Here is an 18,578-nt window from a genome sequence, read left to right on the forward strand (position 1 = left end):
TTAAGAAGTGCTGGAAAAACAGGGAAGAGTGTGGGATGAGAGAAGTTGTGTGGGCTTGAATCTTAGTTATCTGTTTTTTCTTAGGTGTTGAAGATTAAGTTTTCCAAATGCAAAAGGAATCATTCCTGCCTTTCCACACCAGCACTCAGGAGGAGGAAAGCAGAACTAGTGAGAGGACTTGTAATTTGGTATGTTCTTCTTCTCTGGAAAGAAGGAATGAATTTCCAGTCCTAGAGAGCTAAACTCTACCACATCACCTGGCTACAGTGTGAAATCCCTTCAGGACAGTTTTGGAGATGGTGATGGCACACATACTGGTAAGCCAAACTGCTTGGTGTGATACTAACTAAGATTAGGTTTGGATTTTTATGAGGAGCATTTTTCTGTACTTCTGTTTTTGAATGCTGCAAATGATGCCTTAGCAAGTGTAATCATCAGCTTGTCCATCTGCCTGCTACAGACCAGCAGGAAAGAATGAGGGGAGATGAAAAGCTATCATGCCCTGCAGAAAAAAAAAGAAAAATTAAGGATACAGAAGAATCTAGGAGATGGCTGCAAACTAGAGGAGGCTGGAAGAAGGTTTTAAAGTAATGAAGGAATTCAGAGGTGCTCTGTGAGCTTGTTGTGGCTATTAAGTCCATTAGAAACGACCAGGGGAGAGAAGCTGTGGATGCCTGAACATCCACAGAATGCAGCCTCCATTCTCTCCACTTCATCCTGGCACAGTTTCTTTCTAAGATCCTCAGTTCCAGTGGGAAGCATTTAGCAGTTGGTACTTGTATGGGTGTGTGGCAGGAAGAGAAGCATTAACAACATAGAAGAGCCTTGGTTGTAGTGCTCCTCACAGCCACCTGGTAGGAGAAACCTTACTTGGATTTGGCAAGGCAGGAGATGTTAGTGTGCTCTTCAGTGGCTCAAGTGGCCTGATTTTACAGAGGGAGTTTCACTGGAGAGCTCCATCTTTTATGTGTTCACACATAAAAATTCTTGAAAATAAACCAAATGTTGACAAAATTCATGAAGATGGAATTCTAGTGTATTGGAATTAAAAAATACCACCCAACTATAATCTGTGACCACACTCAAGAATGACCACAAGTGGTAGAAAAATTTTTCTGATTTCTTTACATGTTACCTCAAAGTACTTAAAAATCTGCCAAACTGGTAAGCCTAAACAGTGTAAACCCACCACTGCAATACAGTATCTAATGCTTAGAAGTTGGTAAAGCTGTGAAAAGCTCTCCCCAAGGAGATAAAAAATTCTTGTTCCAGTCATTTTAAAATAGACTGCATAAAACATAGAATATCATACTGCACAAAGGAACACAGCAGCATGGATGATTTAATAAGACTTTCTTCACTTTCATGGTTGTGTCACTCTTAAATTCACAAGTTTAAATAGTAATTCTGTCTAATTCTTAGTACATCATGAAAATGGTGTTAGTTAGAAGACAAAACAGTCCACTGGGGCAACCAGCTCTTAAGTACCTTACTTTAACAAAGGAAAGGAAGTTGCAGCTCCCCTAAAAAGTAATTTTTTCCTACAGCATATCACAGCCCCCATGACACATCATTACTGCTGTTTCAATCTCTGCAGGAGAATCATTATCTGTGAACTAGTGCATGTTCATCAAACACTGCATCCTGCATGATGACAAGAGCTCCACTCCAGAAAATTAATGAAGTGCATGCTCAGTGCTAAGCAGCCAATGTCTCTCTGACTTCAGTAAGTCTAAACTTAATTGCCTCACTGGATTATGATAGTGTTGTCAGATCAGAAGGTTGGAAACTACTGAATAACAATGATAATAATAATGATGATGAAGATGATGATGATGATGATGCCTTTTTGTCCCCCAAGAACAAGGAAATAACATGTCTACTTATTTTTGTCTTTTTAAAATAAAATTTACTTCAGGATTTGGCCAACAGATACTGTAAATTATTTTCAAATCTTTGGCTGCCAGTATCCTTATAGAATAGAGACCAAGAGAGTCTTAAGAAACAATGATGGCTATTTTTAACAGGGATGCACACAAAAAAGATAAAACTCTCTTCTTTCATTCCCTTGGCATTCCTTTAACAACTGTGTAGGAAACAATCAGGGATCAAAAGGGAAAAAAGTGCTAAAACCAGCTCACTTACAATTGATGGTTTTTCCAGGATTAGAGTGGGTGGTTTAGGAACAGGGCTTTCTACTTTTTCATAGACAGGGGGAGGCTTCTTTGGCTCCTTGGCTTTTTTCTTCTCCAGAAGTTCCTGCAAAAGACATCCAATTTAATATGAATGTGGGTAGATAGAACAACATAACAACAGTCCTCTAGATGCTGACTACACTGACTACAGGGAGCTGAAAGCTTTGCAGGCTTGTGGCTTCTCCTTCTTCCTGTAAATCAACTGAAAAACTGACCATAGTCAGTAGATGAGGTTATTAGTTGGTCAGAAGCCATTGATGGGAATGTCAAAAATCATATGTAAGAAGGAAGCAGGAGTTATTTTACTGTATTTACCAATAAGTCATCAGCACTCGTGAGTCACCTAAAATTAATCTAAAATGGGTATGAACTTCATCTCTAATTCTCAAATAATTAATTTTCTAGGAATGCTATAACTCTTTTCCTTTAATGATAGTTAATTCTTTTTACTGTGGTTTAGAAATGTTGTGCATTTGGGAGGTTTTATGAAGGGGTCACTTGAAGAAGGTATTGTCACTGTTCTGTGGCAGTGAAATGTCTTTGTATGATAAGCTATTACTGCACAAGATTGAACCAAATGACCCCTTCCTAGCAAAATATGTTTTGGAACTCTGCTCTGCTCATTTACAACTGCCCAGCAGCCCCATGGCATGCACAGCAACTGCACAGGTGAACTGGGGGCAAAAGAGAAACTGTCTTGTCCAAAAACATCCTTCTACCAAGAAAATGCAAAAGCCCATTAAGTGTGGGTTTATCTTGCTTGCAGCAGATGCCACCAGATATCTCTGTCAGCAGACTAGACTGGAAGTGCCACCACATGCACAGCTCTTTCACGACCTTTTCAAACTGTTTAAAAAGCCCAAGTCCTGCCAATTTCCCACCACCAGCCCCTTAGAACTAGATATTCAGATAAGCATTTCCAACTGCATGACTGCTGCAGGACATGACACTTTGGCTTGCACAGAAAGGCAAGGGAGTATGTCCATTTAAAGTTCCTTCAAAACTGTAATCCTACTACTGTATGGTTGGATCTTTAGCCTTATTATTGAAAGATCATATTTTGGCAAGGGAAAGTGTGCCTTTTCCTTTTTTCACTCTCTCTCTTTCAAAGATTCAAATACAGTATTGCACCAGGGAGGGAAATCAAAAGAAAAACTTAAGAAAAAAGTTCAATGCTGAATTTAGCTCTCCAGTAACAGGAAAATGATGGCATTTGCATAGAATTTAATTGTGAAATTAATGAAGTTTTGAAACTCCAGTAGTCATTGTACAAAAACTCTTCTTGCATGTAGGATCTGATCTTTCAGGTCAGGATAATGAATTGCTCCAGAAAAGAGGTTTCTAGGTGGAGGGGATAAAAGACTTTACTATTGAAAGCCTCTTAAATAGTCTGTGTTAATAATGGAAGAATCAGAGCCTATAAACTGCTTTTCAGCCATGTGAAATGGTTATTGCTCAAAAATGTTGAGAGATTTTCTGAACTGTGTTTTGTATGTACAGACCTTAGAGCTCCCTAGCATGAAGATTATAACAGAGATTTAAAAGGAGATTTGCATGGCAGGGCAAAGGAAGCAGAAAGAAAAAGCTGCTGAAGTTGTGACTCTCTTGAAAACAATGGCTACTATGTTTATTAGTACAATCTTGCATTCATAAGAATTTTCCTAATAAAACTGTGGCCTCCAAAAATGTTTCCTGCTAACCAGAATAACAAAATATAACCAGACTAACAATTTTTAAAGACAGAAAAATCTATGATTAATTTGGACGGGAGGGAATCCTTATTAATACAGACTTGAGATATACTGCACTTCTTAGAAGTGGCTTTATGTTTTCATGTCAACAGTATCTAGTGCCTGCTTGACTATCTTTACTAAGTAAAAAAAAAAAAGCTTACCATTTACTTTCTCTAATCTGATGCTTTGAATGATTTTAAGATTTAACAAAAGAAAAAGAAAATATAGGGGGCTTGCCTAAACTGGTTCTGCCCAACTTAACAAGTTCTCATTTTTGGAAACAGAGACACCAGGATTCAAGAATCACTACAAAAATACTTGATTTTAAAAGCTAAAAGTGCTAAATTTCTGAGCAACATACACCAAATGTTACTGTCTACATATCATACTCCAATTTTCCTGATACAGACTACATTCCTTTATTCAGGTAGCAGCTTCAGAGTCAAGGTAGGATCTGACTGGACTGGACAGTGGAAGAACAAAAGTCATCTTTTTTCCATTCTCCTGGCAAACGCAGTGAACAGCAAATGGCACCCATGCTTTTCACCATACATCTTGGCTTCTCAGCCAGCTCCTGAGAGAAGCAGAACTCTTCTGTTCTGAACAGGGTAACAGCTTAAGAAGCAACTCTCCATTCAAAAAAGTCATTCAATCCATTCTTTAGATTCCTCCATTATCTTCTCTGTGATCCTCTCCATTCCACAAGATCCTAGGTATATTTGATTTTTGTGTACAGCACAAAGTATGGAGTCATGTTCTCCTTCTTCCTCTTTGCTCACAAATGAAAATTGTGGGATTACAGAATCAATGAGGTTGGAAAAGATCTCTGAGATCATCGAGTTGAACCTCTGACTGAACACCACCATGGCAAGCAGACCATGGCACTGAGTCTGTCTTTTTTTTCACGTCCAGTCTTTCTTTGAACACAGCCAGGGACTGTGACTCCACCACCTCCCTGAGCAGCCCATTCCAATGTCTAATCTGTGAAGAAATTCCTCCTAATTCCAATCTAAACCTCCCCTGGTGCAGTTTAAGACTGTGCCCTCTTGTCCTGTCACTGGTTGCCTGGGAGAAGAGGCCAGCCTCCCCCTGGCTGCAGCCTCCTTTCAGGCAGGATCACTGAGGACAGGCTGCCAACCTGCTCAGCAATGCAGCCTGGCTGCTGCATCTTGGCTGATCAAGACTGACATAAAAGCTCTCAGAGCCTGTCTGAGCATGAGCCAACCAACCCTGTGTGGAGATCTGTTCTTGAAGAAAGAACTGTTTAAACAGCCTTTCCTATGCTTTGAAGTTGGCAGAGATTTTCTCCAGAGACATTCTTGGCCCCTCTACTTCTCCACCTCGTTCCAGCAATCGGATGAAGGAAAACAGACATGGTGAGAATTGCACTTAATGCTGAGGGGAGAAGTTTCTAGTTCTGACCTCATCTTGATACAACACTTTGGAACCACCTGATGCTTCATCTCTCTTGAGTCACCAGAGCACAGAGGGTCTGCCTGAAGTCATGTATTGTTCTGCACTGAGATGTCTTCTGCCACCTCCTCCACTCCTTGGTGTATTCACTATACCTAGCTGCATTTACTCCCTGCAGTAGTTATCTGTAGTGGGATGCTATGTCCTTAATGTCTTGGATTTTCATACTAGGCTGTCTATATAATGGCTCACTTGCACTCTTAAAGCACTGTTAGCTGTGCTGGCTAGGAACTACCCTTCTCAATCCTTTTACTGATCTGGCTTAAAATAAAGATTTTTGTTTTTACTGTAAATTTTGGGTCATTTCTGTTTCTGCCATGTTCTCTTATTTTACAGAATTATTCAAAGATTACTGAGTGTACATAATACTTCTTCAAAAGGTTTCAGGATGGTCCTAAAATAAGTTTGATTCTAAAATCCCTCCTTTTGGCTTAGTTTCATGTCTGAAAGAAGCAGGACTCATTCTTAGGAGGACACAGATCCTTTTTGTAGTTACCTGGATTATTGCTTATCCCTTCTAAAAAGCATTAAGCCTAGGAATACCCTCAATATGGCAAACAAAAAGGAATATAATGAGGAGAACTCATCCATCTTTCCTCGTGTTTGGCCAGAGAAGCAAGCCTTGACAACTTCCTTTATTAAAACTAATTACTTCTGAGGTCAGTATCTAGCATTTCTCCTATATTTGTCACTTGCTTCTAGATAATCCAGGAAAAAAATTAAAAACTCATTGTAGAGCTAGATCTCCATGTACTCTGGATTTTCTAGGATTCCACTTTATTTCTAGGATTATGGGAGAGAATTTATGGATTAAGTGTGCTAGGAGAGCATTAAAATAAATCTTTAGAATAGAAAACTGATCTGGCTACTCAGCTATAGAAATAAAGCAAAGCAACACAGTGCCCTTGTAAGATGATCCCAAATTACCTGCTTTAAACTTCTTTTCTGCTGTGTGATGGGAGGTTTGTTGGCACAATTGGGACTGCTTATTCCAAGTGGTCAGAGAGCTCCTCTCAGGCAGGATTGTCCTAAACTCTGTTAATGCAAGTACTCTGCATGCTTTACTGCTCTGTTTTTGACAGCTCCAGCAGCATTTGAGCTGGGCCTGTCAGCAAGGCTCTGCTAAGCCAGAACATGCTATAGCCATTGAACTTGAGAAACTTCTCCTCTGATGGGAGAAGTGACCAGAAACAGCAGCATAGAGCTCAACAGCTTATTGGGGCAGTCATTTCTTGATTCTCTGAACAGAAAGTTTGTTTAAATGTAACAGTGGAGGCAGTCTGGGTGTTTCACAGTGTCAGTACTTTCTGCTTGTCTGGATCAACCAGTCTGGTGTCTTTTTCTGTATATCTAAAAGCAGCAGTTAAATTTTGCATAATGGATTTATTTTATCATTTTTGTCTGCAAAGGAAACAGTTTGTGATTTTAAAAGAATATACATTTGGCTTTTTTGTGGTGGGGAAATGAGTATTACTTATGTTAGCCCCTCAGTTGCTATAACTCAATGCAGACCAATGGATCTACACCAATTTGAGAAAAAAAATGTGCAGAATTGTCTGCATTTGTTCTGCATTCCATCTTCCTTTGTCCACCAGTTTTTCTTTGAAGAGACATTATTGTGTGAGCAGCCAGCATTTGGCTGCTCACACTTCTTCTCTGTGGCTACAGTTTAGACACTTCACCACAGTCTTTCAAACAATGAGGAGTATTTTATACAGACAGAATACAAGTGCTTTAACTGGAATTCAGCTCCAAAAGCTTGGACTAACATTCTGCTGACAATGAGAACCGCGTTATGATGCATATTACACAATTACTTCTTGAATTTAATGCACACCCACCCAAACTCAAATCTCTTCAACACTTCTGTGTCTTTAAAACTACGAGTTTTGTCCTTACTCTTGAACAATTCCTGTGGCACTCAAGATTTTTTTTTGAAAGTTTCTTTCTGGATAATAATGAAATGCAATACTCCATCTTTACAAGATCCAGCAGAATTTAAATTTGAGACAATATGACTGATTTTTCAGATCAAGATTTCAATTTAAAATTCAGCAATAGCAGATTACTGTCTGCTTTGACATTACTATTGCATTACACTAAAACAAAAGAAGTGTGTGTATATATATATATATATATATATAAATAAATGTAAGTGAAACTTGCCAAACTTTACAAATGATAGTCACTATTTTCCAAAGACACAGAAGCCAGCCAAGAATATTCCTGATTTTACATGAAGGTAACCCTCAACAGCATCACAAGAAGTGTACTTAAAAGTACATGTAATTTACAAATATTGTGATTGCAGATGCAAATGAGGCACTTCTTTCTTTGGTGGTTAATTGCATATATGGACACCTCATCTGCATGAACAGTTGTGATAAATTAAGATATGCAAAATGCTATTAGCATGTTTGCAAATCAGATGCTGTTCTTAGGGAACAGTGATATACATCCACCATAGTGACCTGATTTTATGAGTGGGGTCATTTTAATCTTGCTTTGCTACAGATGCTTTTACAATATGTACTTAAAATGTACTTTTAAAATAATGTACAAAATTTTTGGAATATGAATCCAAATTTGCTTTCTTTAATTATTGGAAGCTCGACAGTGTAGGCAGTAGTGTATTATGAAATGGAGAAATGAGAATGAGAAAAGGGTGAGAATTTCAAATTGACATAACATATTCCAATCCAAATACCTGATCTGTAGGAAGACAGATTTGTTTGTGCTTGTTGGCTATAGGATTGGAGCAGAAGCACGAGTGAGAGTACTGATGGGCTGAGTATCAGAGCAGCACTGGTCAAGCCTGAAATAGTCTGCATGTTTGATTCATTCTGTCCTAGAAGCTGTTTTACAGAATAAGAATTCAGTACAGAAAAATGGGAAGAAGCTTACACATCTTCCCAATTGCATTTATGAGCAGTTCAAATCTAAGAAGAACTGACATGTGTTCATACCTCGTGAACTTCTTTCAGGACTACCTCTAGTCTTCCTGACCTTTTAATATAGCCAGTCTTAGTGATATGGCATTTAGGTTTTGGAGCTTTAATCTTGATCGGGAAGAAAGAAGGCGGGGCAGATTTTTCCAGTTCACACAATCCTAAAATTATAATATGAAGAAAGATTATGATATATACAAGGATTTTAATACAAACAGTGGTTAAGTAGTGGAGTGATGGGGAGGGAAACTTGAATTTTGGCAGTATCTCAAGTCTTCCAAAATGCCTTACCTGCAAAGGTGTTAAGGTAGTAGTTTCTTACTGCATAGTAGTCAGAATTGTTGTCTGGGAAAAAGCCAATTCGAGACAAAGGAGCATATGTTTGTGATCCAAAGTCTTTATACTCTCTGATGATATCTCGTCTTTCCAGCTTTCCCATCCAATTCTTCCTCTTAGCTATCAGTTTCCTGAGCACTGAAAAGGAAATACAAATGTGAGACAGTTCACATAAATAGTTCTGTAAAAGCCGTGTCTTTGTAAATTCACAAGAGCTTTTGCTAGATAAAATAAAAACATGACAAACCAAATGCTGGCCATGCACATTGATATTGTGGATACAACCTATTTCATTTTGAATAGATGGTAACCTTGTGAAAATGGAAATGGCTTGTCTGAAAACTGTCTCATACCCTTCTCTTCCTGTCTTTCGGACTTACTCAATGCACAGTCATGCTGAATCTTTCTCATTTTCTCTTCTTTAGCCTTCTGATGATTTTCCCAGTGGTCGTTCAAGCGCATGGCATTCAGCTCATTCCGATTCTCCTCTTGCCTCTGCAGCAGCTTCTTAAAGGCTTCCATTTGAACCTTCTGCAACCTGCAAGGAAAGAAAAGGTCAGGCAGTATTGAGTGTACTCTGCAGTGTTCTATGCAATGCTGTCACCACCAAGTCCTACATACCTTTACAAATAGCTCATATTGCATTTCTCATATTCAATCTTTCATTTTAAAAAGGAATCAAGCACTGGTAAAATATATTGTGGTAGCAGACCTGGAGACTAAAAATTTAAGAAAAATAACCCTTCCCAAAATCAGGGTATTTTCACAGAATTAGAAGGCTTGTTGTACCCTTCAGCCAATCCCCTAAACCTTCTTGCTCCTCCTCTACTCAGCAAATAATTAAAAGAAATAAAAGAGCATAAGTGGACTCCTACTTATCTATTTCCGCTTCTCTATAGGCCCACTCCTTCCTTTCCATAGCCTCCATCATCTTCAACCTCTTGGCGATGTTTGAGGGACTGTCCATGGGTGGCAGGGCTGCTTCCCAAGCGCGTTTTTCCCGGATGCGGTCAATAATCTCCATCTCAGCTTGTCCTGCTGGCAGCCCCCGACCTTACAGGGACAAGAAGCATTAGCTCTTTGGGAGACTGGCAAATCCTACAAATAGCCACCACCAAAAAGTGTGAGAGGGCTGTATGGGTACAGTACCATGTAGTAAACACAAGCAGAACTGTCAAAAGCCAGAAGTAAATACTTCTAAGGCCAGCGAGATTCTACAGTACGAGGCGTGGTAAGAGCTGCAGTTGCTACAGTTCAGTGCACACTAACACTGGCACTTCATTCTTCTACTGCAGGCTGCAAAGGGAGAAAAGCTTTTCTAGGAAGATACTTCCTGAGAATGAACACTTTCTTTGGCATGTGCCGTGTCCATCATTGTTACAGGTGAGACACTGGGAGACGAGGACCACAAGTATGTTCTAGGGCAGCAGTCTTCATACTGTTTTTTTGTAGTGATGTTCAAAACTCAGAGCAGCTGAAGAACAGTGGGTTAATGGAAAAACTGCTCCTAGTTCCCATTTGTGAAACATGACCTTTTTATATTGAATGGTCTTCAAAACCCTTCATGAAATGCTCCAGAACCATTAAGTAGTGAAATATCATATTTATTTTAGAAACAGACAAAATAATTGCCCCAATGCACACAAAATAAAAGACCACCAAAACTGGCAATAGCCTGACATTGAAAAGAAAAGAACTTCCTGCTAAAGAGGCGACATAATTATTTTAATTCATCTTAATTTCACAACTCACCCCAAGTGAGTGTAGCAAGTGCCAGAATTTCAGGGACTGAGCCACTGCGGACTATATATTCAGGGGAATAGGGATCTGTCTGTGCTTCACCATCCCTGTAATCTGTCTGTGTCCCCAGAGTTCGGAACAAGAGGCTGAGGACCTGGCTGTCCCCTGAGTCCCCTGCATGCTCTGCAGCTGACCGGGTACGCGACTCTCTCCTAGAAAGAGGTGCAAGATGGAAGATTAGTCACATTCATTAAAAAAAACTCCAAGCAAACAAACCAGAAACATGTCAGTCAAAGGTGGGAGTCTTAAATGTGTTTCCATTTATCTTAACATTACTCCCGTTGATGGTAACTCCATTATCTTTGGTAAAAGCAGACTGAGGCTACACTGAGTCTGAAATACCCTTCTTAAGTAAATAATCCAGAAATCTTCTAGTTTCAGTTCTCATGATTATTACATACAAATCTTCCCTACCAATCCATTCTAAAGCATTGCATTTAATGGACACAAAATTGTTGAAGTAACATGAAGTAGGACTGCTTCAATTTAGTTTACATGTTTCTCTTCCCAACAATTACAGAATAAAAATTTAATTCTGATATAAGCATGTGCAATTTCCATTAACTCTAGCAGAAAGTGAATTTTTTTATGTGACCTCAAAATTTGATACTCTCTGAAAACCACATTAGACTACATTACTGATGCTCTACATCTCTGAGCAGCACTGCATCTATCAGAGATTGTAACAAAATATCAGAAGACTTTCCAACAATATTGCTCTACTAGAGAATCTTTGCAATGGTATCTCTTCTAGAATTCAGAGACACCAAGCTTTCTATTTCAAGCCTCACAGTCTTAACACACTAGAGGCACATCCTTTATTCACAAAGCACTACTTATACACTGCAAGCAAATTCTGAAACAGTCCATCATGTATTTCCTCTAGAATTCTCAATGATGAGAGCAGCACCTTACCTCTTAACAAGCTTTTCCTGTTGGTTCATTATGAAAAATAGTGGTCACCAGCTAAATCGTTTCCTGATCTTTTTCTGGTGAGATGTTACCCATTACAACAGTAATTTTCTAAAAGTCTTACTACTTACCCTTTCTTTGTATCAGCAACAGCTTCTGGAACACCTGCTGGAAGCAGCTTAGAAAAGCTGAGAGGTCTGAAGAGAGAGAATGAAAGTAAGACAAGGAGGAGCCTAAAAGATCATTATGGTTCAGAAAAAACGCAGTCCACTAAATTCAGTGGAGTTAATACTGATTTTCCACAACTGTGGTTCTGTTGGTTGCATGTTTAAGAATTGTGCCTAAATATTAAAGAACTCTTTCATAGCCAAGGAGGAACAGAGTTTACAGTTTCACCAATAAACACCACGACTGAGTGTTATTCTTGTAAGTCAAAGCAGAAATTGGAGTTGCAAAACGAGACAATTACTAAAGTTAGTTTTGAGTGTGTTCCCAATATTTTGTGTATGTTTCACTAAGTATCTTACTTTTTTTACTTCAATTTCACTTTTTTGAAAGAGTAGTGGTTTTTTTTTAATAACTGCTTGAAATCCTGAAATTCATTCCTACAATCAGCTGATAAGATGGTTTGGACTTATCTAATTTTATTGTTTCATTTTTTTGCAATACTTTATGAGGTATCTTGAAAGTGATTTGGGCTCAACTACATATTAATAATTCCTTCCTAGGCATTCTTATAGTTTGCATATTGCAGTTCTCTGTCGATTTCCCTTAGCCTTTGGGAGACTTTGAAGCTTAATTTCACATTGCAGAAGATAACATCATCTTTGTTCTTTTAAAACTGTTGATAAAGGAGCAATAATAAACTTCAACTTATTAAACTTTGCGATTTTTTTAATATTTAAAGTGGATATAGCGGCCAATAGCTGCTGAGTAAAATAGTGAATGCAATTCAAAGTGTATGTCACTAAGCCAAGAATGCTTATATGGTAGCTGTTGGTTCAGATCTTGAGTCCATTGCTGACCTGCAATGTCCTTGTGGAAGGAGCAGAGCAATCCTGCAATAGGGGACATGGATGAAAAGTTAATCAAGGCTTCCCTTTGCTCCCTTTCTGCTCCTGGAAGAAACTGGGAGTTAAAGGGCTCCTTCTCAAGAAAATACCTTTCTAGGGGTCTGGAGAACCACACTGCCTTTGTAAATATCTTCTTCCACTGTAGGATGCTCAACAGCCCAAAGCTTTCTTATTAAGTAGAGAATGTCTGATATATTTGCTTATATGGTAACTCAGAACTGAAAATTCTGTCATTAGTGTGAATTTAGAAAGACCTTGTGTTTTAAGACCTGGTTACTATTAAAATTTTCTATTTTATCAAAGAACCGATCAAAGTACTGACAGAAAATATAGAAAAAATAATGCTCTGGCCTTTACTTAGGTGCTCTTGAAAATGCACAGAAAGAAGCTGAACCCTGTTTCAAATCAGTTCATTCCTTACCGTGTAAAATATTTGTAGCGATTCCTTCCATTAACTTCAGGATCTTCATACACAACCTGAGGCAGATGAGGAGAAGACTGACCTCTGAAAGCCAAAATACAGGGCATCATTTAGAAAGTACATTCAGAGCAGTTATCTTTTTTCCTTATGCCTTTTTTTCTCTCTGACCCCTCTGGTTGCACTATCCAACATGCACACTAGAAATTCCCCCCAGGTCTCACACTTATACAAGCAATTTTATTTTGGTTTCTTCACATTTACCTATGTAGCAAAACAGTTTGACACTTTATTTACCACTATGTGTGGTCAGGAAATGATCTTTACTGCTTTTATTAAAACTTTTGAGCTTGTTATGAAAAGCATTAACCACTTGTACATGCTTGACTTTGTAAAGGAAACCACTTTTATTGGAAGTGGGGGGAACAGGCTTATTGTCTTAAGAGTGAAACAGTTTCCAAATACATGTAAAGACAGAATGAGCAAAGGAGAATACACTTTCTACCTTTGAAAAGTAGGTAAAGAGATTTTGAGCAAATGTTTAAAAATTTAGAATCAGCAATTTCAATTTGAGTTCTCCAGTAAAGGAGAAAAAATAGGACAATCATGGGAATGTTTCAAAATCTATGCTGGAACAACCATATCTTTTGCAAGAACACTTCTTTTTTTTTTCCCCATTTTGAATTTAAATTTTGCAGATGGTTTAAATTTTTCACTGTAACATCCTGAAGAGTCTTCTTTAAGGCTTTGGAAGATTATATGGAAAACCTCATTAAGGCAGTCAGTGAGATAATGGGTAGAACTGAGAAATTTGAAAGTTATTAATCAGGATTGCTATTTGATTTAACAACTGCTTTATACTCCATTCTTACTCTTCTCAACCTGCACAGTTGTTAAAGACAAAAAATAGAAGTTCTTCCTAGAGAAGTTGTGGATGCCCCCTCCCTGGAAGTGTTTGAGACCACACTGGACAGAAGTCTGAGTGAAAGGTATCCCTGCCCATGGCAAGGGGGTTGGAACTACATGATCTTTAAGGTCCCTTCCACCCTAGGCCATTCTATGATGATTTATTTCTTTGAGCTATGTACAAGGCAAGTCCTGAAGGCCAGGTTTTCTATAAAACCATTTTTGGCAACTTGTATGAATTCTGACCTCAAGATGTACGGGCTTGTGGGTACTGGGGTTTGTTGCTGACGCCTGATTTTAATTACAAAGGAATATTTACAGAGATACAATTAACAATACTTAACATTGCTTGACAGCTGAGATCAAAACAGAGGGTTACATGCTGAGACCTGTTGTCTTCCAAGCCCTCATGTAATTCCTGCAAACTGTGCTGTGGAATCTGGGGAGGCACAGTATGGCTACCTGCCACAGGAAAGCTTCGAGCGAGATACTTCATTAACCTCCTGTGACACACAATTTACTGCCAAGGTAAGTTTAAAGTCATCTCTTCCCAAGGCTTTCAGTCACATCACATAAGAAAAGAGAAGGGAATATTTTGAGATGCAGTGTCGTAACCTGATACACTTGCTCAGCACTAATCAACCTATTATTGTGAGGTTGTGTTTGTAATTCAAATGAGTTAATTGAGCTGATGGCTAGTTCCATTAACTGACTCTTTACATATCAGACTGTTGCTCCATCCAGATGGATTTGTGGTTCATTCAGCACAGGTGGGCACTTATTCTTATGATCTAACTTTATTAGCATAAACTATTCATCCTGTTATGGTATAGTTACAGGCACAATGGGAACCCAGGGAAATAGCCCTTTTTATTCCACAGATCCTGCCTCTTGCATGTCCTTGACTTATATTTGCTGACTTTGCTGAAATAAATGAGCATTTATTCCCAGTAACCTTGCAGAGGCAATGCAACTACTGACAAGACAGCTGGGAAATATTCTGTCTTCCATATCAGCAGCACTGTCAATCAGTGCAGGTTGAAACATAGGGGGTGTATTTCTCATTTTTGGTTAATTGCAAGACATTTTGCAAATACATGTTGTTGAAATGTAAATTAACTTTAAAGCAGTGCAGGTGTCAAGCTGTTACAGAATTGCAGGCAAAATGTAAGAAGTGACTGAGGTGCTCATGCACTGGGACAGTCTGAAACACCGAAAATAGTATTAAGAAAAAAATACTCCAAATTTTATATTTTTATTATGGTAATGAGAAGAATATGTCTTTAAAACTGAACAAAACCAGGTATGAAATCCACTGTATCACTCTTGAGCATCTTTGATTATTGTCTGGCATATGGCAGAACTCAGTTACCAGCAACCCCAGAGCAAGCACCATCTGAAAAGCCCATGGTCTAAAGTCAGTTGTTTAAAGCAGAAAGAACCTTTGAAGACAAAAACCTAGGCTGATGCCCGCAATCTTGAATACAGCTACAAGAGGAGTTAAAAAACCTGTGGTGTGGCAAAACACATAAACTTTTTTTTTTAATATCTGCTGAATCAGAACCCAAATCAAAATCCAAACCCAGACACCAGGAGATAGCTCAACTAAGAAACCCCTGCAGTAAAAATGTGGTGCCCTGGTTCAGACCCCACGGACTCTGGAAGGAACAGCAAAAGCAACCTAACCAGCTGCAATTGCACGGGACTAAAATCAAAGAGCTCCCACTGAAGTAAGACACATGAGTCACTGAAGTCTTCATAACTCCTCTGATCTGTAAGAGATTGAAATAACTCTCTTCTTTTTCATGGCAACCGCTGCAAAGCAGATAGCTCAGGGATGAAGAAATGTGCAACATCCACCCTGTAAGAAACAGATGGGTAACCATACTCCACAACAGCTGCAATCTCTTAATTTCAAGGGAGATATAAGTAGGAGCAAATTGCAGTCATCTCCACTTCAGTGTGCATGGCTTTTTGTTGGTTTTGTTTGTGTGTTTGTTTTAAATTGTCCAACCATAGAACACTTACACAGCAAGGCGCTGAAGAGCCTCCAGGCGCTGCTGAGCCCTCCATTGTCGACCAATATATGCAGGCACTGGATCTTCACTCTTTAAACACAAACTGCAGGCTGGAAAATGAATCACTCCGGTAGCCATGCTTCAGAATATCGGTACCTTCACCTAGCATTTGTGTGGACATAAAGAAAAGAGGCTGCAATTTAGCCCCTTCAAACAGCACTAAAGAGAGCAGAATTCCAGCCTGCTGTGATTTACAGAACTGCACATTTGGGATGGGGAAAGAAGGAGGCATACGTATGCTAATGATGTCAGCTAGTTAGATGCTTCTTCTCAAGATGTGGAGCATACCAGACTAGCAGCAGATGCACAGATTTGTCTTCTGGCTGTTTTCCAGGGCTAAGCTTGTACTGAAAACCAAAAGGTCTAACGGTTTGTTACATAAAGAAGTTAGTGTGCAGTAACTGTGAATGTGCAGCAATGTGAACTTCTAGCACATTACCCCATGTAACTCCCTCCTATTTCTAGTGCTCTAGAAATTAAGTAACATATTCCACTTTCAGGGTAAAGTTACATTATTTTATACTGGAACAATTTTAGCATTTGTTAAAAATAACTCAGGGAGCTAGCATACAAAAATGATCACATTAAACATCTACACCCTTCCTTTTAAGGACTAATTTCCCTGGGTAGATATGCCTGAAATTGCTAAATTTATGGTTGCCAATAAATCTTTGCAATCATAAGTGATGTAGCTCTATTGGCTTGAGCTTCTGTACAGACTAAAATCAGAATTGAGTTGTGAATTGCCCCTTTCATTTCAGCAGGTGCTAACTCAAATGCATACAGGTGACATTTCAGAAATACTCACCAGAATGTAAGACAGTGTCAGTTGATGAAGATCCAGGCACCCTACCATGAATAGCTGCTTGCTGCGCACAAAATTGCACTTTTGTGCCATTTGTCTTCAAAAGGAGTTCAACTTTTGAGCATTTGGAATACTCTATGAACTAATACTATCACAACCTCTGTCCATCCCAAATTGTGAAGCTACAGATTAAGAATTCAAGGATGTAGTGTTTTGAATTGTACATTATACACTTGCTGATTGATTCTAAAACATGTTTCATGCAACAGTCTGCCACCATATCCATCTACACCATTGACATGGCAACACACCTGTGACATGGCAACCTTAGTGACAGGATGCCTGTTTACTTCATCTGGCCTGAACTGCTGGCACAGCCATACTATTGCAAGGGTCTCACAGATGACAGGCAACGTTCCCAGCTCTGTCTCTCTAGGGACAGGCAGACAAATACTTATTTGTTTTCGTGTAGATATAAGAAATATTCTGAGATAATGTAGTAAGAGATATCCAGCAACATTCTTCAAAAAAAAAAAAAAATGCTCCTTGGCTCCATTGTTGGAAAGCTGCTCACAGCTTTTCTCCTCGCTGTACAGCAACGAAGTCTGAGTTCAGAATATCTGTCTTGCAGCTCCAATCACATGCATAGCTTCAGGAGGACTCTGTGTAAAATCCAATTCATTGTGCAGTTGCACCAAGTCTGTTTTCCTCTGGCATTCTACCTGTATTCATCCTGTGCAGCTATCAGTCACTGCTGTCTGAAGGTGTGACTGGATCCCCCAGAGATATGCCCTAGCTGCTTTTAAACTAGCTAAGGGGAACACTGACAGCTAAGCATGGGCTAGCTAGGTAATGATTAGCTAGGAAGTTAAACTCTGCTAATTCTGTATGAAGAACCAGCATGGAATTGCAGTCCTTATTGACTGCTTAGATGTTGCTGGATATTTCATTTTAGTCTAAGTAGGCTACATGGACCCGTAGTGTAAGTATCTCCCAAGGCAAGTAAGGAACTGACAGCTCTGCTTGAACAACAGCCCAGCAGATGCCCACTTATTTTATTAGAGCTAAGTAACATATACAAGCTATAATTAAGAGTATTTGAAGATAGACAATTAAAAATACTGACACACAGCTCAGGAAATGACTCAGAACATGAAGCTGGGTATTTCTAGGCTGATATTATAGTCACCATAGGCCAGCAATCATGGCTACTCCCTGTGTTGTCTTGTTCTAGATAAAACTTCTGTCTCTGCTTTGTATTTTGCTGTTCTAAGGGAGCAGATTAGGACTGAGACAGAGTTTCTACCCATGTGTATGCAGAAATAGACAAGGTGAACATGTGAGCTGTCCTTGGCCAACACCTACCAGTCTATCACCAAGCTGAGCATGGACATTTGACTTTGGAGAGTCCTTCTCACTTCACAGTGTGTACAGAGGGCCTGAAAGACAATTGAACAAACATAACTAGTTACATATTTGAGGAATCAGCATGAATCATCACGCTCCACTTCCTTGTTTAAAAGTCTGTCTATAAGAGAGAGTATGAAATAAACTAGGAAGAAAGAACTGATATATATGTCTCTGTATCAAACAGATGTCACCATCATGCAAATGAGCCTCAGAGCTGAAATCCTACTGCTCTGTGGAAGATACAGGTGAAAAATCTAGTAGAAAAATCGGCTTTCTTTGGAGGCACCATCAACTTAAAGAGAAACTGTGATGACATGAAACATTAAAAGGAAGGCATGGTGGAATGATAATCAGTGGAAATACCATACTGTACATGGTGCTTACCTCTGGGACAGAGCTAGCTTTGCTCCAGCTAATGTTTCACGGTCCCAGCCTCGCCGGAGCCGTGCGCTTTTTACAGCCCTATCGCTTGCCCGCTGCTCGGGCGGCAC

General features: G+C 39.1%; 1 protein-coding gene and 1 long non-coding RNA gene across 2 annotated transcripts in view; one reads left to right on the plus strand and one right to left on the minus strand.

Moving 5' to 3' along the window:
* Positions 1-18,208, minus strand: part of CFAP91 (cilia and flagella associated protein 91) — a 29,697-nt gene extending 11,489 nt beyond the window's left edge. Inside the window, exons 1-10 of the mRNA XM_054269886.1 lie at positions 18,043-18,208; positions 15,823-15,974; positions 12,892-12,975; positions 11,529-11,594; positions 10,438-10,637; positions 9,561-9,738; positions 9,066-9,223; positions 8,641-8,823; positions 8,368-8,510; positions 2,146-2,259 (exon numbers count right to left, since the gene is read on the minus strand). Coding sequence (XP_054125861.1) covers positions 2,146-2,259; positions 8,368-8,510; positions 8,641-8,823; positions 9,066-9,223; positions 9,561-9,738; positions 10,438-10,637; positions 11,529-11,594; positions 12,892-12,975; positions 15,823-15,950 — 1,254 coding nt within the window. The 5' untranslated portion in view covers positions 15,951-15,974; positions 18,043-18,208. The remainder of the gene's footprint in view (positions 1-2,145; positions 2,260-8,367; positions 8,511-8,640; positions 8,824-9,065; positions 9,224-9,560; positions 9,739-10,437; positions 10,638-11,528; positions 11,595-12,891; positions 12,976-15,822; positions 15,975-18,042) is intronic.
* Positions 135-14,238, plus strand: LOC128933030 (uncharacterized). The gene is made up of 5 exons (XR_008482746.1): positions 135-317; positions 9,111-9,240; positions 9,981-10,068; positions 10,556-10,721; positions 14,151-14,238. It is a non-coding gene; the product is annotated as an uncharacterized LOC128933030 (long non-coding RNA).
* Positions 18,209-18,578: the final 370 nt, after the last annotated feature.

This window comes from Melozone crissalis, unplaced genomic scaffold (genome assembly GCF_028551555.1).
Source record: "Melozone crissalis strain CALT ecotype California unplaced genomic scaffold, PUWL_Pcris_2 ptg000008l_1, whole genome shotgun sequence".
Lineage (NCBI taxonomy): Eukaryota > Metazoa > Chordata > Aves > Passeriformes > Passerellidae > Melozone > Melozone crissalis.